The following is an 18,480-nucleotide window of genomic DNA, read 5'->3' on the forward strand; positions in this document are numbered from 1 at the left end:
TTGGAATAAAGTAAAACGCAAAAATGCCCTCCAGCACCCTCGTGCTGTTAACACTGTTGTATGATTTAGACCTTTTCCGGTGCTCAGTCAGATGTTTGATAAGTGCACTGACATATACACGTATGTATTTCTGTAGCTTTTGTATATCAGAGTTGGAACTAGAAGCCAGACTCCTTAACCTCCCCAGGCGTTGTTCTCTTCCCTATTGTACACACTTCACTTTTTCTCTTCTAGTCCCTGTGTGAGGGGATGCGGATTTTGGGTTGTGTGAAAGAGGTAAATGAACTGGAACTGGTGATTAGTCTCCCCAATGGCCTCCAGGGCTTTGTGCAAGTGACTGAAATCTGTGATGCTTACACCAAAAAGCTGAGTGAGCAGGTGGTACAAGAAGAACCTCTGAAGGTAAGGGAAATCTGGATGAAATCTGTTACTGGAGATAAGTGGTACACAAATAAATATAAAATTACAACTGTTAAGTGCTAAGAAGGAAAGGCACAAGGTGCCGTGAGAGTTTGTAATGGGGTTTGTTTTTTTTTTAAAGAAGGGGATTTTGACTTGGTCTGGGGAGTGTGGAAGACTTCCCTGAGGAAAGGATGCTTGAGCTGAGGTCTGAAGGATGAGGGTTTACTAGGTAAAGAAGGAAGGGAATTGAAGCCGAAGAAGACAATATGTAGCAGAGAGAAGGCTAGTGTGTCTAGAGCAGAGAAGCGAGGGAGAGTGTGGTGTGGTATGGGGCTGGAGAGCTGGGTGGAGGCCAGACCATGGTAACGATTGTTTTTTGATTCTAGAATCAATGGGAACCTCTTGAAATCTTCTCATTGGGGTGAGTGACATGTAGACAGCATAGAGCGTAGATGGAAGGGGCATGAGTAGTTGCCTAGAGACCAGCTGGGAGGTTGTTGTGGTAATCCAGGCTTGGAGATTGATGACAGCGTGGAGTCAGGATTTACTGAGGACTGAGGAGGTCAAGTCAGTGCCTGGTGATAGATTCAATATGGGTGGTGAGGTGGAGAGAAGTGTCAGCACTGAGTCCTCGGTTTCTGTTAAGCGTGACTTGACAGTCAGCCATGCCATCGAGATAGGAAACCCTGAAAGGGGCCCTGGATTGGGAGAGAAGATCATGATTTGATTTTTTGATATGTTGAGTTTCGGGTACAGTTGAGACATCCAGTAAACAGGTGATTCCAGAGCTCAGGGCAGTCTGGGCTAGAGTCATAAATGTATGAGACTTCTTTGTGTAGGTGGTAATTGAAGCTATGAAGGGATAATACGTTGCTTAGAGGGAGCAGATAGAGTGAGAAGAGAGTAAAAGACTGAGCCTGGAGTAAATACTGTATTTTAATTGCTGAATAGGAGAGTTGCTGTCAGAAGAAGAAAGAGCGGCCAGAGAGATAGAGAAGAAAACCAGTAAATGAAGGGGCTTGGAAGCCAGGGAGAAAATGTTTAAAGAAGGCAAAAGCAGTCATTAGTGTTAAATGCTTTTTAAAGGTCACATAAGAGAAAGACTGCAAAATGGACTGGGGTTAGTGACGTGGAAGTCATTGGTGATTCTATTGGGAGATAAAGTGGTGGGGTGAGAGAGGTGGGACGGAGATGCAGTGAGCTAAAGAGCGAGTAGGAGATGAAGAAGTGGAGACAGTAAATATAGACAACTCTTGGCAAGTCATTTTACATCTGCCCGTTGTGTGGAGATATTTGGAGGCCTTATGCTGAAATTCAAGACTGTGACTTGGTCACAGACCCTTCTTCCTTTGTGGGTGAACAGTTACCCTCTTCATCCGCCTTTTGGGTTTTTTGATGTCTGAGGATGAAAAACCACTGAGCCAGGGCTGAGCAATGGATTCTTGATTCAGGGGAAGGGTATGTATCAGGTCTTTCTCATTTGTATTATGCAGGACTTGGTCCGCTTGCCTGAACTCTTCTCACCTGGGATGCTGGTGAGATGTGTGGTGAGCAGTCTGGGCATCACAGAGAGGGGCAAAAAGAATGTCAAGCTATCTCTGAACCCCAGAAGTGTCAATGAAGTACTGAGTGCTGAAGCCCTGAAGCCAGGCATGGTATGTATCTGGGCTCAGGGAAGACGAGCAATGTGCCTTCTCCTTGCCCTGCCTCCTGGGGAGTGTCTAGACGACCTTTACTTTCAGCTTAACTGTTACACATGGGCGTGGGTCTTTTCCTGGGGGGAAGGTCTCCAGGATGCTTTGGGTACTTAATGGAAATTGAAGACTTGAACCTAATCACATTACCTTGGAGGGGAGAAAGTCCAAGATTTGCTAGTGGCAAAAAAAAGTGCCTCCAAGGAGCTTTGTTGGGGGACTTACTGATGGTGAGAAGGAGTTCCTCGAAGTGCCTTGCTTACCAAGACTTCTTCCCAGATGAAGTCTTTTTCAAAGGCCGGCTGGCATTTGTGGGGAATGCTTGAGGGCTGCTCTCTGAGAATGTCTGAAATGAGATTAAGGGTCAAGTTCCCAACAAACTAAATCCTTCTGCCCTTTCCTGTTTCTGCGAAACGTACACCTATTCCTGATTCCAAATCTTCAGTTCCCTCTCGGTTGTCACCTCTTCTATAGTCTCAAGCCTTTCTAGATTCTTATTCCCAAGTGTCTCTCAGAACCAACCTCTCCTGTCTTCCGTTCTCACTTATACCTAGTTCTGGTTCCCGTGGTTTCTCTGCTGTACTGCAGTTGAATTCTTCTGCCCCCATAACCTTCCTTTAGCCCTATCTCTCGTCCTGACCAATCTATGGCCTGCAGGATATTAGTCTATCAGCTGTACTAATGGATGGCCCACTGCTGAATCTCCCAGTCCTATGTCCTAGCTCAGAGCCTCCAAGTCCAGTAGGTACAAAACAGTAAGCTACACTTATGTCAGCACTCCTGTAAATTCAGAGGAAGGAGATCAATATGGTCTTGTAATGTTTGGTTAAAGCAGTGGAGTTTGGGACAGGCTTTGAAAGTTGTGTAGAAAGGGGAATAAAAGTAAACCAAATTGTAGGAAATTGACAAGTGTTTAGAGCCTGCTGTATGACAGGTGCTGTTTTAGACACTTTGAGGAAATTCTCATAGCAACCCTGTGAGGCAGACAGCTATCCCTCTTGTATGTTTGAGAAGATGGACTCAGAAAGATTTTTTTTTTTGAGGAAGGTCAGCCCTGAGCTAACATCCATGCCAATCCTCCTGTTTTTGCTGAGGAAGACCGGCCCAGAGCTAACATCTATTGCCAATCCTCCTCCTTTTTTTCCCTTTTTCTCCCCAAAGCCCCAGTAGATAGTTGTATGTCATAGTTGCACATCCTTCTAGTTGCTGTATGTGAGACACTGCCTCAGCATGGCTGGACAAGCAGTGTGTCGGTGCGCGCCTGGGATCCGAACCCGGGCCGCCAGCAGTGGAGTGTGCGCACTTAACTGCTAAGCCACAGGGCCGGCCCTCAGAAAGGTTTAAGTAACTTGCCAAAGACCAAATAGCTAGTAAGTGTCGGAGCCAGATTTGAATGCCACACTGCTTCCCGTGAAATGTAAAGGAGGTTGGCAAGATTATGTTTTGACGTCTTGGAGGGGCTTGGAAAAGACATGATGAGAATTAGCAGGGTGGTTCTGGATTTTCATTAGTCGTGGCGCTGGGAGTGGCCCTGCAGGGCCATCTGGTTTATCTCTCTTTGCGTAACATGAAAGTCCTTTCTGTCTTTTGAAAATTCTCCAGGGGAGAGACCCCTCTCTGTCATTCCATTATTCAGCTGTGTACAACACTCCTCACTGTCTGCAAACCATAAGATCCTTCAAGCCCTGGGAGAATTAAAGTTAATATCTTTCCCTCTTCTATCCTCTAGTGGGATTGAGGTTTAAAGTTAAAATTGGGGGTGGTGGGGTAGGATTATGGGATGATGTTGACGTCGATGGTGGGAACATTCATGTTTGGTCATGGATCTTTGTCGTGTGTCCCATTGCCTCGACTCTTTAACTTTTGGGAATACTTTCTCTTCCTTCAGCTGCTCACAGGCACTGTGTCCAGCCTAGAAGACCATGGGTACCTAGTGGACATTGGTGTTGTTGGCACTAGAGCTTTTCTGCCACTGCAGAAAGCCCAGGAGTATATCCGACAGAAGAACAAAGGTGAGGGGAGGAAGAGGGGCCAGTGCGTGGTAGTGAGGTAGTACATGTGGGGATTAGATTTAAATGCCACTTTGGTGAGTAAAATGACAGAATGGTGACCCTGAAGGCTGTTTGGCTTTGCTAAAATCAGTAGTTAATCCAGCTGATAGAAAAGGGAAGATGTGTGAAGGGCCAGGGGGTAGTAAGGTGTCACTAAGATCTGATGGACTAGTTTCCCTTTTTCTCACCTAGAAGATTCCACTGAAATTTGGGCCCCCAGGGCCTCTGAACTGGCATTCTCCTGCCTTGTTGAGATTTCATATTTTTGTGGGGTAGTTAATTCTAGATCAATTAGTCACTTCCCTCCTTTCTTGTAGTTGGTCCCTTAGTTTAGGACTATGGGGAGTATTATGTGGTAGCTGGGCAAGTAGCCATAGATCCTTTCAGGTATTGCTTGAGCCCATGTTAAAGGTCCTTCTCATAGAGGTATTTTTCCATTTGGGGGCTGGGCTTGCAGGTGCTAAACTGAAGGTGGGTCAGTACCTGAACTGCATCATTGAAGAGGTTAAAGGCAACGGAGGAGTTGTTAGTCTGTCTATTGGTCGTTCAGAAGTTTCTGCTGCCATTGCTACTGAGGAGCAAAACTGGACCCTTAATAACTTGCTACCAGGGCTAGTGGTCAAAGCCCAGGTACAGAAGGTAAGCCATTCATTGTTACTACCATTTTCTAAAATAACAGTACTTCTTATTGAAATAATACCTGTACACAATTTAAAATTGTGCTGTCTAGTAAGGTAGCCACTGGTCACTTATGGCCATTGAGCACTTGAAATGTAGCCAGTACCACATGTTGAAATGATAATATTTTGGATATATTGATAGACAACATTTCACATGTGTTGTCATTACTTGTTGTTGGAGGAATTACTTTGTGACTCCACTGGGAGAGAACTCTTGGAAGCTTGTGCTTGGTTTCTTCTGGACTATTAAATAAACTATCAAAATAAATTTCATCTGTTTCTTTGTAGTTTTTAAAATGTGTCTGCTGGAAAATTTACATATGTGGCTTAGATTTCTGTTGGACAGAGCTGGTCTAAAAGATCAAATGGTATTAAAAGGCTTTTAATGAAGAACTGTCTCATCCCTCTTAACCCTCATCTTTAATTCTATTAGCTTATCTTTTGAAATTTACCTGTATATTTCTAAGTAATAAGCCTCTGCTGGTGTCTCTTGGTTTATCAATTGTAGGCATTGAGTTTTAACTTCTTATCAAGGTAGATCTGGCTTGATCTGGCTCTCTTAATTTTCCCTTCTCTTCCCCCAACCTCCCAACAGTGGTATATTAAAATTTTGGTTAAATCATTATTCAATGTTTAAATTGTGATGACTGTAAATATTGTTTACTGTTGAGCTAGGTAGTATAATATGACTGTTTCTTGAACAGCTTTTTTCCTCTGGAGTTGATAATCAGCTTTGTTTTTGTCACTAGCTAAATTGTCTTCTTGTTATCACTATATCTTTATACATTCTGTAGTTATTTTCCTCTCACTACAATTTTCCATGTTTTCAAACCCTTTAAATAATCTCTTAGTTACTTTTTTCCCAATTGGAGCCCCTTTTACTGTCATCCTGCTCCATCGGGACGGTTGCTGTATAGAGCTCCTGCAGAGCTAATATCCTAGGGCTTCCCTTCTCTGTCACCCTGGATCCTTCCCCACTCTCTTGTATTGGAGCCTTCTTTGATTCCACATATTCCTCTTCTTTGGTTTACCCCCTCATTTTCGGGTGGCACAATCTTCGGAAGCATCCTCAAAAAGGAACGTGGGAGGTCAATTTCTTGACCTAGTGTGTCAGGGATCCCCAAGACCACTCCCAGATTCAATGATTCACTAGGAAGACTCACGGGATTCAGCATAGTGGCACTCGTGGCTGTGATTTATTACAGTGAGAGGAGGCAAAGCAAAATCAGCAAAGGGAAAAGGCCCATGGAGTGAAGTCCAGAAGAAACCAGGCACGAGGCTCTACGAGTTCTCTCCCAGCAGAGTCATAAAGAGTGTACTTAATTCCTCCAACAACAAGTTATAACAACACATATGAAATGTTATCCAGCAAGGAAGCTCATTAGAAACTCGGGTTTTTATTGGGGCTGGTCACGTAGGCACCCTCTGCCTGGCGTGTACCAAAATCCAGACTCTCATAAGGAATGTGAGTGTTTAGCATAAACCATATTGTTTGCCCAAACGGGTTAGGTACAGTGAGCCGCTCGGTTCTGGGGGTAGTGGGAACCCTCCTGGAATCTAAGTTCCCAGACACCAGCCAAGGGCTAACCTTGCAAGCAGGCTTTTCTAAGGATCGCAGTCTTGGGTCTGCTATGTTAGCTCTTTTCTGCCTACCTACTATATCTGAAAACATCTTTGTTCTACTCTCATGTATGATTGGTAGTTAAGCTGGGTTTAGAATTCTAGGTCAGAAATAACTGAAGAGTTTTGAAGTCAGTATTTCCATTGTCATCTGGCCTCTGATGCTGAAAAGTCTGATATTATTTTGATTCCTCTTTGTGTATGTTTTTTCTTTTTGAAAGAGTTCAAGGAGCTTGTCTTTGTCTTTTTTATTTTAAAATTTCATGATGATGTGCTTCAGTATAGATTTCTCTCCATTTATTTGTGCTGGACTCCTATAATCCAGAAATGCAGATCCTTCAGTTCTGGAAAAGTTTCTTGTATTATTGTGTTTTTTTTCAATTTTTAAATTGAGATATAATTCATATATAGTAAGATTCACCTTTTTAAAGTGTATAGTTCAGTGGTTTTTTAGTGTATTCACAAGGGTGTGCAGCCATCACCACTATTTAATTCCAGAGCATTTTCATGGCCCCAATAAGAAACCCTGTACCCACTGGTGGTCACTCTCCATTCCTCCCTCCCTCGAGCCCCTGGCAACCACTAATCTACTTTTTGTCTCTAGATTTGCCTATTCTGGATATTTCATATAAATGGAATCACACATCATGTGGTCTTTTGTGTCTGATTATGTGACTTAGCATGTTTTCAAGGTTCGTCCAAGTTGTGGCATGTATCAGTGATTTATTCCTTTTTGTAGCTGAATAATAGTCCATCTTCTGGATATAGCACGTTTTGTTTGTCCATTCCTCAGTTGGTGGGTTGTTTTCCCTTTTGGCTTTTATGAATAATACTGCTATGAAATTTGTGTGTAAGAGTTTTTGTGTGGACATACACTTTTATTTCTCTTGGGTATATACCTAGGAATGGAATTGCCGGGTTACCTGGTAACTCTATGTTTAACTTTTTGAGGAACAGCAGAAGTGTCTGCCTTGCTTTACATTCCCACCAGCGATGTAAGAGTTATAATTTCTCTATATTCTCACAAACACTTGTTCTTACCCTTCTTTTATTATAACCATCCTAGTGGGTATGCTTTTGATGTGCATTTCTCTAATGATTAGTTATATTGAGCATCTTTTCATGTGCTTATTGGCCATTTGTGTATCTTCTTTGAAGAAATATCTATTCAAAAGTCCTATGACCGTTTAAAAATTAGATTGTCTTTTTATTGTTAAATTGTAAGAGTTCTTTATATTTTCTGGATACTAGCCCCTTATCAGATCTTGTTTTTGTTTGTTTTAAAATATAATTTCTTCTTTTTCTGGAATTCCTGTTAATATGATGTTGGACTTCATGGGTCAGTTCTCTGATTTTCTTATCTTTTCCTCTATTCTTATCTTTGTTTTGTTTTGTGCATGTATTTGTCTGTATCATTCCTTCTGGGAGAGTCTCTCAACTTTCCCATTCTCTGTTGAATTTCGGTTTTGACTGTCATGGTATGAGTGAGGCACCAAAAAACTACTAGGAAGTCTGCGTGCCTGGCTGGGGCTTGTTGACTGGCTGACTTCACTGTCCGGATCAGGGGCTAGTGCCCTTTCTCTGGGCAACCTCCAAATACCGTTGTTATAAGTCTCCTCTGGCATGTTAGATTTCTCTAGAAAGGATCTACTAACCTCCACCCAGGAGGGTATAAATAAACCTGGCTGCCTGAGAACTAGGTGAGAGAAAGGGGATGGATGTCTCTGTATCTATATCCATATGACATTCAGAATTTTTCTTTATCCACATTTTCAGTGTTTGCACTCTTCCTGTGTTTTGAGTCTGGTGTAGTTTTCCCAGAGGATAACTCTCCCATTTTCTGTGGAGATAGGAGAGGAGTGGACCTATAAGGCAAAAAGAGCACCTGGGGATCTGACTTAGTTTCCCTGATTTCAGTCATCTGCCTCATTGCTCTTTTTTGAGGTGCTTGTCACCTCTTAATTCCTTAGCTTTTGGGGTCTCTCTAGGGTGAATCGGCTTGCTCATCGTTAGTATCTCCCTTTTGCAAGCATTTGGGTTTTACCTTCTTAGTCTGGGCAAATCACCAAGTTGGCAACAATTTGTCCAAGTTGTCAGGCAGTTCCCCGAGGATCCTTGTGCAAAGCACCCTCCGTCCCACTGGGAAATCCCGAGGGTAGGAAGACTGATGTCCTCTCAGTCCAGAAGGGAGGTGAGCTTACTGAATAAAGAAACAGCCAGTGCCAGGAGTTGTCCTGCCACTTAATTTGATAGGCAGAATGATTGATATAGTTTAGCTGGGGGAGGAGAGACACAGTTATCGTGCGAAATGTGCCATTGAGTGTTTAGTATGAACAGTGTCTCTCACATTCTTAGTTCCTTTAGAGAGTTGTTTTTCCTAACTTGTTCTTTTTATTTCTAGGTGACTCCACTTGGCCTTACGCTAAACTTCCTCTCATTCTTCAGTGGCCTGGTTGACTTTATGCACCTGGATCCCAAGAAAGCTGGAAAATATTTCTCAAATCAAGCAGTAAGAAATGTTAAACCGGTCTTCTTGATTCCAGTGTGTCCCAATCCAGTATCACAGCTAGTTACGGGGCAGGTCCTAGGGCTGCATGTGTACAAGTGTCAGAGAGGAGATGAGGGCAATAAAACGTGTTTTGGAAGGACCACAAGAAACTACCAGCGGTGGGCCAGCCCTGTGGCTTAGCGGTTGGGTGCGCGTGCTCTGCTGCTGGTGGCCCGGGTTCAGATCCCGGGCGCGCACCGCTTCTCCGGCCATGCTGGGGCCACGTCCCGCATACAGCAGCTGGAAGGATGTGCAGCTATGACATACAACTATCTACTGGGGCTTTGGGGGAAAAATAAATAAATAAAATCTGTAAAAAAAAAAAAAAGAAACTACCAGCGGTTATCTCTGGGGACTGAGATTAAGGAAGAAGCCTGTGGAAAAGAAGGGAACTTTTGGTTTTTATTTTGTATTCTCCTATATAGTTTGATTTCTTTTTTTTGGTAGTGAATCTTTTGCTTTTATAATTTAAAGTGATTTATAAGAATATTTAACATAAGAGAAGTAGATATATGTTTAGACAGACAAATGTGGTTTAAAAAGTGCTATGAGTGGGCTGGCCTGGTGGCGCAAGTGGTTAAGTGCACGTGTTCCACTGCGGCGACCCGGGGTTCGCTGGTTTGGATCGCGGGCGCACACCAACGCACAACTTGTCAAGCCATACTGTGGCAGCATCCCATATAAAGTGGAGGAAGGTGGGCATGGATGTTATCCCAGGGCCAGTCTTCCTCAGCAAAAAAGAGGAGGATTGGCAGATGTTAGCTCGGGGCTGATCTTCCTCACACACACACAAAAAAAGTGTTATGAGTGCTATAGATCCCATTTTGAAAAAAATTTAAAAAAGAGGACACCTGGTTAAAATACTAGAAGATTATGCAGTCAATAGTGATTAACTCTGGGTGATTTTTCTACCCTTATCTAATATTCGGAGTTTCTACAATGAACGTGGATATTTGGGAAGAGAATCCCAATTTATGTTGTTCAGAATTTTTTTTAAATCCTAAAATGATTTCTTTCTGTTATTTTTTGTTTTTAAGGGTAATGCATGCTAATGGAAGCTATAGAGCCTTTTTTTTTTTAAAGTGAAAATAAGATTTTTCGCCACCTAGTGATAGTATTATTAACATTTTGGTGAACCTCTTTCTGGTAATTTTTTCTCCCTATAGTCATATTTGTGTGTGGAGTTGAGACATTTTACGTGCTTTAACCTTGTGGTCGAGCAGGCTGTTTCTGGTGTTTCAGATGAGCCTCTGATGTAGTGATGCCAGTACGTGGTTTCTGTTGTTTAGTACTTATATCCATAACCTGGTCAGCACGTGGAGAGTCTTGATCTCAGAAAGTCTGCTCTAGGTGCCTTCTCGCCTGTGTGCCTCCTCCTGCTCATTTTGCCCTTTCCCTTGTCTAGGTGAGGGCCTGTGTCCTCTGTGTCCATCCTCGGACCAGAGCCGTGCGGCTGAGCCTGCGTCCCGTCTTCCTGCAGCCTGGGCGCCCACTCACCCGGCTCTCTTGTCAGCAGCTGGGAGCTGTGCTGGATGACGTTCCTGTCCAGGGCTTTTTCAGCAAGGCCGGGGCCACCTTCAGGCTGAAGGATGGGGCTCTGGCCTATGCCCGGGTAAGGAGGCTCTTTATTTCGTCAGGGATCTTGTTACTAGAAGGACTTTTGGGACATGTGGGTCCTTTTCTGCTTCCTTCATCCCTTGGTATTAGTTTCCTATTTTTGAATATCCCTAAGTGAGGCAGACTGTTCATAGGGACTAGAACAATGTCTATTTTTTATATTAGAATGCCTTAGAATCAGTTTGACATATTTGATATCTAGTCGATGGAAGGTACAAGAATGAGTTAGGATCTACACCAGGGCTTGGCAAAGCTTTTCTTAAAGGGCTGGATAGTAGATATTTTAGACCTTTGAGCTATACAGTCTCTATCCTAACTCCTCAACTCTGTTGTTATAGCCTGAAAGTAGCCATAGACAGTATGTAAATGAATGGGCCTTGGTGTGTTCCTATAAAACTTTTACAGTCGTGCTTAATGGCAGGGATACTTCTGAGAAATGCATTATTGGCGATTTCGTTGTTGTATGAACATCATAGATTGTACTGAAGTGTACAAAATTTGTCACCCCAAAATGTGTCTCTTTAATTTGAAGATTATTTTAGGCTGATTGTTTTTTTTTTTTTTTTGATGTTTTAATAGTTTTTAACATTGTGAAATTTTGGGTTGTACATTTTTGTTTGTCCATCACCATATATATGTCTCCCTTCACCCCTTGTGCCCACCCCCCAGCCCCCTTGCCCCTGATAACCACCATACAGTTCTCTCTGTCCATGTGTTGGTTTATCTTCTACATATGAGTGAAATCATGTGGTGTTTGTCTTTCTCTTTCTGGCTTATTTCACTTAACATAATACCCTCTAGGCCCATCCATGTTGTTGCAAATGGGACGATTTTGTCTTTTTTTATGGCTGAGTAGTATTCCATTGTATATATATACCACATTTTCTTGATCCAGTCGTCAGTCGAGGGACACTTAGGTTGCTTCCACTTCTTGGCTATAGTGAATACTGCTGCAATGAACATAGGGGTGCATAAACCTCTTTAGATTGTTGATTTCAGGTTCGTTGGATAGATTCCCAGTAGTGGGATGGCTGGATCATAGGGCATCTCTATTTTTAGTTCTTTGAGGAATCTCCGTACTGTTTTCCATAGAGGCTGCACCAGTTTGCATTCCCACCAGCTGTGTATGAGGGTTCCTGTTTCTCCACATCCTCTCCAACATTTGTTGTTTTTTTGTCTTGGTGATTATATAGGCTGATTGTTTTTAAGAAACAAAAGACTCAGAAAGTTTTTCTTACTACCTTCCCTTAACTGCTTAAAAGAATTCAGGGGGCTGGCCCAGTGGCGCAAGCGGTTAAGTGCGTGTGCTCCGCTGCAGCGGCCCAGGATTCGCTGGTTTGGATCCTGGGAGCACCCTGACGCACTGCTTGTTAAGCCATGCTGTGGCGGCGTCCCATATAAAGTAGAGGAAGATGGGCATGGATGTTAGCCCAGGGTCAGTCTTCCTCAGCAAAAAGAGGAGGATTGGCAGATGTTAGCTCAGGGCTGGTCCTCCTTACAAAAAAAAAAAAAGCAGATAAAAAAAATCCTATCTCAAGAAGCAAGCTATCATCTTAGCATGACATGAGCAAGGTGGTAGACAGGGACAGGGAGGAACCTAGAAAAGCCTGTTTGTTGGGCTCCCCTCTATGTTCTTCTGTTTCTGTGTGGCCAAATACTTGTTTTCCAAACATGTGCTTGCTCCTTTTTACCTCCCTATGATTTGCCTTCCTTTCCTTTGAAGTCCCTGACTCTCCCCACTGCCAACATCTTTTGTCTTTAGCTGAGGATGGTATTTAAGATGAGGGCTTCAGCCATTTTGGTGAGTTACTTGGTTTTCCTGGGTTTCTCTCATGTATGCATGTTATTAAACTTTTGTTTTTCTCCCGTTAATCTGTCTCATATCAATTTAATTCTTAGACCAGCCAGAATAACCTAGAAGAGTAGAAGAAAATTTCTTCCTTCCCTGCAGTACCTAAACCTAGATGGTATAGCCAACGACACGCCTAGGCTATATGGTACTAATCTTATGGGGCCACCGTCCTATATGCTGTCCATCATTGACCAAAACATTGTTATGCAGCGCATGACTGTATTTACAAAAATAGGCACTGATTGTGAGCTGTAATTTACTAATCCGTCATCTAGACTGTCCTCTGACCTTATAGAGGTTCTTTGATCATAAAGAGCAGTTTTTTAGTTTTTTAGTTAGAGGAGTAACAGGTTTTTATGGTAGGTGATAAATGTGTTGAGTCATCTCCATGTACTTTAATATCTGATTGCCTCAGGTCTGATGTCTCTGGCTTGTCCTTAATCACTTGGTCCTTTGTAGCTCAGCCATCTCTCCGATCCTAAGAACATCTTCAATCCTGAGATCTTCAAGCCAGGGAACACTCACAAGTGTAGAGTCATCGACTACAGCCAAATGGATGAACTGGCTTTGCTCTCTCTGCGGACGTAAGTCTGTCATTAACAGGTGTGGGGTGCAGAGGTGTGCTCCTGTGCAGATGCACATTCAAGTTTCTCCTGGCCTTGCCCTGTGAGGGTTTCCTTTCTTGCCAACATGATTTCAGTAGCCCTGAATTTTAGGCAGCCTCTGTCCTAGTTTATTTAATCTTGTATTTTTCTTTTATTCTAGGTCTATTATTGAAGCTCAATATCTTAGATATCATGACATCAAACCTGGGGCACTGGTAAAGGTGAGACCTCAAGCATATAATTAGATACCCCCCCCAACTTCACATGTTGTTTGGTTCACAGATTAACAGTCAGCTCATTAGTCCTCATGTGAACACATTTAAAGTCATGTTCCTTGCCTCTGCCTGCTAACTGGAATTTCTTTTTGTTCCCTTGGGTAACTTGTAATTATTTTCAAGGTAAGGTCTTACTAGTACCACCCAACTACTCAGAGGCAGTAGGTCATAATTCCTGGGATTTGATGCTGTTTGTTAGACCAGGTCAAAAGTTAGTTCTGTGATAATTGAGCTAGCGGGAAGATTAGTAAGAAGCCAGTTCCAGTTGCCTCTCCAGTCCAACCTTTTAGCCCCAATAGAGCAGCTCCCCTTTATGTGTAGAGTTTATTCCTTAGAAGACAGTTCCCTCCTTTAGAGAATGTACTTGTAAGGCAGACAGAAAGAACATGCTCACACAGAAAGATGTGAAGGTTACCATAAATGAACCCGACTGCATCCAGATCAGTGTGGGGTGTGTGCTTTACCCCTATGAGATCTGGAATAACAGACACAGTTAGCCCAGGAAGCTGGGCTTTGAAAGAGAGGTGTGACATGCTTTGTTGTAAGAGGTGGAGGAAAGACTGTTTTTGAGGCATCATGGCATCTCTTCTTTGGACTCCCTAGGGCACAGTGCTGACCATAAAGTCATACGGGATGCTGGTGAAGGTGGGCGAGCAAATCAGGGGCCTGGTACCTCCCATGCACCTGGCTGACATCCTGATGAAGAATCCAGAGAAGAAGTACCACGTTGGGGATGAGGTCAAGTGCCGGGTGAGCCTCCTGAAGGGTCTCTATTGGGGTTTTGACCAGATGGGAAGAGAGCAGTGCTTCTCAGCTAAAGTTTCTGCCTCTTTCCACAAAATGACCACGTAACATCTGCAATGTTGTGCCTGGCATTGAGAAGAGGAAACTGGGTCCCTGCCCTTGAGAACTGTGTATATAATTGAGAGGTAAATATCCATACAAGAAGAGAGCAGGCCAGTGTGGGACCTTGTGCCACATGGTTTGGTGCAGGCTGGTGCTGTGGTCATATCTCAGAAAGGGGAGGTGAGGGTGGGCTGGGATAGTAAGAATCACTGATGATATACATCAATAGCAACTACCGTGTAACGTGTATTCTGTGCCAGTTGCTGTGCTAGGCACGTGACATGCATTATTTCATTTAATCCGTAAAACAACCCTATAAAGTAAGAACTGTTGCTCTCATTTTTCAGGTGGGGAAATTAAAGCTTAGGAATCCAACTATCTTGCCCAAAGTCACACAGCTGATAAATGGCAGAACTAGTTTTCGGATCAGCTCTATATGACAATAATGTCTTCTAGATTTCTGGCAGAGGTGGGACTTGAACTAGAAAGGATGGGTAGGATTTGGAAGGTTGAGGAGGAGTAAAGGATGTGCCAGGCACAGAAATAGCCCAGACAAAGCTGCCAGAACTTGAGTGGTTTATAACAAAAGCTTGAATCCCAAGAGAAGCTTCACAGTTGTGAAGATTAAATGTGATAATACACAGTGCTTAGCATAGGAGTGGTGTGCATTCAGAATGTTAGCTTTTCTTATTTTCATTTTATTTAATTATTATTGAGTCAGCAAAGATATTGATTACCCATTGGTGCAAAATTTTATAGTAGTGGGGTCAGGAGGTTAGAAATAGAGGAATTTCTCTGTCCTCAAGGAGATGACCTTCTGCGGGATGGGAGATGGTTGGATCTCTCAGTCTTAGTGTATAGCTAATATACAACAATATTCAGGTGGTAAATCGGTTCAGTCATTCATTCTGTTGGACCAGATGCACATGGTCTAGGAGGGAGCTGAGGCAGTGTAGAAGTAACTGATGCAGGACTCCACGGAGGTGCAGTGAGATGATGAGTGTTGCTGCAGGCCCAGGGGGAATCTTAGGGGAGGAAGTACATTTGAAATAGAGATGAGCACTCCCTAGATTGTCATCCAGCAAGAGGCAGGGAGGATTTGCAGCTGAAATTATTCTCAGAGGGAAAGAGCAGGTTCTTAGAGACTGACTGTGGCCTTTGGGTTCAGGGAGTTGCAGAGACCAGCTCAGTGGCTCTCTTGATAATGGGTGACTTAATGATGGCCAGTATCCTTCCCCTAGGTTTTGCTTTGTGACCCTGAAGCCAAGAAGCTGATGATGACCCTGAAGAAAACCCTGGTCGAGTCCAAACTACCTGCCATTACCTGCTATGCCGATGCCAAGCCTGGTCTGCAGACACACGGCTTTATCCTCAGGGTCAAGGACTATGGCTGTATTGTGAAGTTCTACAATGATGTGCAGGGACTGGTGCCCAAGCATGAGCTCAGTGCCGAGTATGTCCCTGACCCAGAGAGGGTCTTCTACACTGGCCAGGTAACCTTTTCCCTGGACGGGCTCCTACCCTTGGTGACCCCGTGAACACAGATTTGAAGGAGTAGTGGAAGAGCTACTTTTTAAGGGATAAGAAAGAGAGCATGTGGGGCAGTGGGCCTGAGCCAGCTGAGTGGAGGAGATGGGAACAAACCAGAGAGAACCCCTCAAGGGGGTTAAATGGAAGCTGGCAAACTAATGGACCTCAAGCCCACAACCTGAAAGCAATCAGTCTTTACTTATAATGCACTGGTGTCCCTCACATCAGAAATTGTTCTGATGCCAGTTGTTCTGTCACCATAAGGGGGCACTGCCCTAAAGCTGGTGAGTCCGGGTCTGTCTAGGAAAAATAATTTTTTAAAACTTGGAGTTATACCAAAAAATTCATTCATGTCTTCCTTTCACCCAAAAGGCTGACCTGTGGGGATTCTGTGTAGATTTCAGTATATTTCTTTTCACTGCCTTCTGATCTGATCCAGGGTCTTGGTGGACCTCCTAAGGCCTCTGCAGTGCTTGTGGAGGGCACCTGTCTCCAGAGCCTGACAGGCCCACTGAGAGGAGTTAGCCAAGCAAGTGTGGTTTCTCACCAGGTGGTGAAGGTTGCGGTGCTGAACTGTGAGCCATCCAAAGAGAGGATGCTGTTGTCTTTCAAGCTGTTGAGTGATTCAAAGAAAGAGTGTGCGGGACCCAGTCAGAAGAAAAGAAGAGCCGTTAACGTTGGGCAGGTACCTGGACTTGTCCAGACAAGTCATTTTAGTTTACAGTGACAGAGAGCAGGGTGCTGCTGACACATGGGGTACTGGAACCCATGGAGGGGGATGATCAAGGTAGCTAGCAAAGATTCTGGGGCTGGTGAGAATTGAGGTTCTTGAGAAAGGACCTCATATATGTTCTTTCCTGTGTGTCAGAGAAAATGGAAATTGTCCAAGAAAGGAAAGTTCTGTTGTGGTGTGGCTTTTCAGCCGTGTACTGCTGCCCTGTTTCCTCTCTGGTCCCTAGGGCCAACCAGCAAGACGGTCTTTCCTGTGGGACCCGGTGGAGGGGCTTGGGGGGGGTGATGTGAGTGCACACATGGGTCCTGGTGTGTGTGCGGGTGTGCATGCATGCTGGGTCTTTGGGGGGATGGTGTGGGGTGTGGAAGAAAGCTACTTCTATGATCTTGACCTCTCAGTCATCCCTGGTGCTGGAATTTGATGCCTCTGATCTCCATCTGACCCAGATGAGGTTGCTCTCTGCTCAAGACGTGCTATTTTTTGTCTTTCTCTTTCCTGGGTAGTTGGTGGATGTGAAGGTTTTAGGGAAGACCAAAGATGGGCTGGAGGTGGCTGTCCTGCCCCACAACATCCCTGCTTTCCTCCCCACACCTCATCTGTCGGACCACGTCGCCAACGGCCCACTGTTATATCACTGGCTGCAGGCTGGTGACACCCTACACAGAGTCCTGTGTCTGAGCCAGAGTGAGGGACATGTTGTATCCTTTACTGGTATCTGGGGAGCTATGGGCCCTGGGAGGAAACTCTGGGTCAGGCTCTGCTCTTAGGTGGAAACTCCACGGAAAAAAGTTGGCCATTTGACTTCAGAAATTCCTCCATAAAACTGAACCAGTGGCCAAGCCTGCACTTTCCCTCTATTCTCTTGGTGGAAAGTAAGAGCGGGATTGAAGTACTGCCAGCAGATGCTGGTGGTCAGGGCAGAGTGGGAGTCCAGGGTGTTGGGAGGGGGCAGTGTGGCCTGCCAGGCCCAGTGGGATATTCCCAGGAGCACATCTAGTCTTCTCAGGCACTCAGTGCTTGCCCCTTGAGCTGGAACAATGGATACGGTAGCTGTGGTCCTCCTCTTCTCCCTTTCCCCTTTTTCTCCTTGCCCGACCTCCCCCAGCCAACCAGGTATTTAGGGCTCAGAATATTCCCTTTGGTCTTGGTGTGGGCGCTTTGAAGGAGAACACTGCCTCTTTTCTCACAGAATGTAAACTAAAATCTCCTTAGAGTGAAGCTAGGCAGAGGAGGTGAAATAGGGTTGATCAGTATGAAGATGGGGACAGTGGAGGATTGTGTCGTGGCTGATTCAGCTGCCAAGCCACAGGGATGAGCCATTCCCTTTTTGGTCCCCCCCAATAATCTGAAGATGAATTAATAAGGAGTAAAACAGTGATTCTCAAACTTGAGTGTGCATCAGAATCCCTGGAGGGCTTGTTCAAACAAAGCTTACTGGGCCCACCCCAGAGTTGCTAATTCAGTAGGTCTGGGGTGGTGCTTAAGAATTTGCATTTTTAACAAGGTCCAGGTGATGGTGATGTTGCTGGTCTGCACACTTACAGAATCACTAGGAGACGGTGTAGAGTAGAAAAAGGAGATGGGAGAGATGGACATTTCATCTGTCCTTTCTGGAACATTCCTTAATGAAGTGCCGCTAGCTCCTTTGCAGGAAGCCAGCTTTGGTCTCCACAGTAGAAGGTGGCCAGGATCCCAAGAGCTTCTCAGAAATCCATCCTGGAATGCTGCTCATCGGTTTTGTGAAGAGCATCAAGGACTATGGTGTGTTCGTCCAGTTCCCCTCAGGTCTTAGTGGACTGGCCCCCAAAGCTGTAAGTTCAGCTCCATGCACCAGGGTCTTTGAGGAGACAACAGGGTCATAGAACCTGAGGGTTGGTAGGAAGGAGCAGGATAGTTTAATCACTTGAAAGATTTTCGGGGGCATGACGTAAAGGCACCTGGCTGAGCAGGGAGTGGAGCTGAGGTTCAGTCCTTGTTCCTCTTGCCCAGCCAGGTGTCCTGGCTCGAGGCTCTGTCCTCCTGGAGGA

The 18,480-nt window shown here is 44.4% G+C and overlaps 1 protein-coding gene across 1 annotated transcript in view; it reads left to right on the plus strand.

The window, feature by feature from the left end:
- PDCD11 (programmed cell death 11) overlaps positions 1-18,480 on the plus strand; it is a 46,192-nt gene that overhangs the window by 3,618 nt on the left and 24,094 nt on the right. Inside the window, exons 4-16 of the mRNA XM_004428028.3 lie at positions 235-402; positions 1,896-2,057; positions 3,985-4,108; positions 4,605-4,786; positions 8,849-8,956; positions 10,401-10,607; positions 12,924-13,048; positions 13,230-13,290; positions 13,948-14,094; positions 15,432-15,683; positions 16,271-16,405; positions 16,957-17,151; positions 18,094-18,264. Of these exons, the coding sequence (XP_004428085.1) occupies positions 235-402; positions 1,896-2,057; positions 3,985-4,108; positions 4,605-4,786; positions 8,849-8,956; positions 10,401-10,607; positions 12,924-13,048; positions 13,230-13,290; positions 13,948-14,094; positions 15,432-15,683; positions 16,271-16,405; positions 16,957-17,151; positions 18,094-18,264 (2,037 nt within the window). The remainder of the gene's footprint in view (positions 1-234; positions 403-1,895; positions 2,058-3,984; positions 4,109-4,604; positions 4,787-8,848; positions 8,957-10,400; positions 10,608-12,923; positions 13,049-13,229; positions 13,291-13,947; positions 14,095-15,431; positions 15,684-16,270; positions 16,406-16,956; positions 17,152-18,093; positions 18,265-18,480) is intronic.

Source organism: Ceratotherium simum, chromosome 6 (genome assembly GCF_057802395.1).
Source record: "Ceratotherium simum simum isolate JZ-2026a chromosome 6, ASM5780239v1, whole genome shotgun sequence".
Classification (NCBI taxonomy): Eukaryota; Metazoa; Chordata; class Mammalia; order Perissodactyla; family Rhinocerotidae; genus Ceratotherium; species Ceratotherium simum.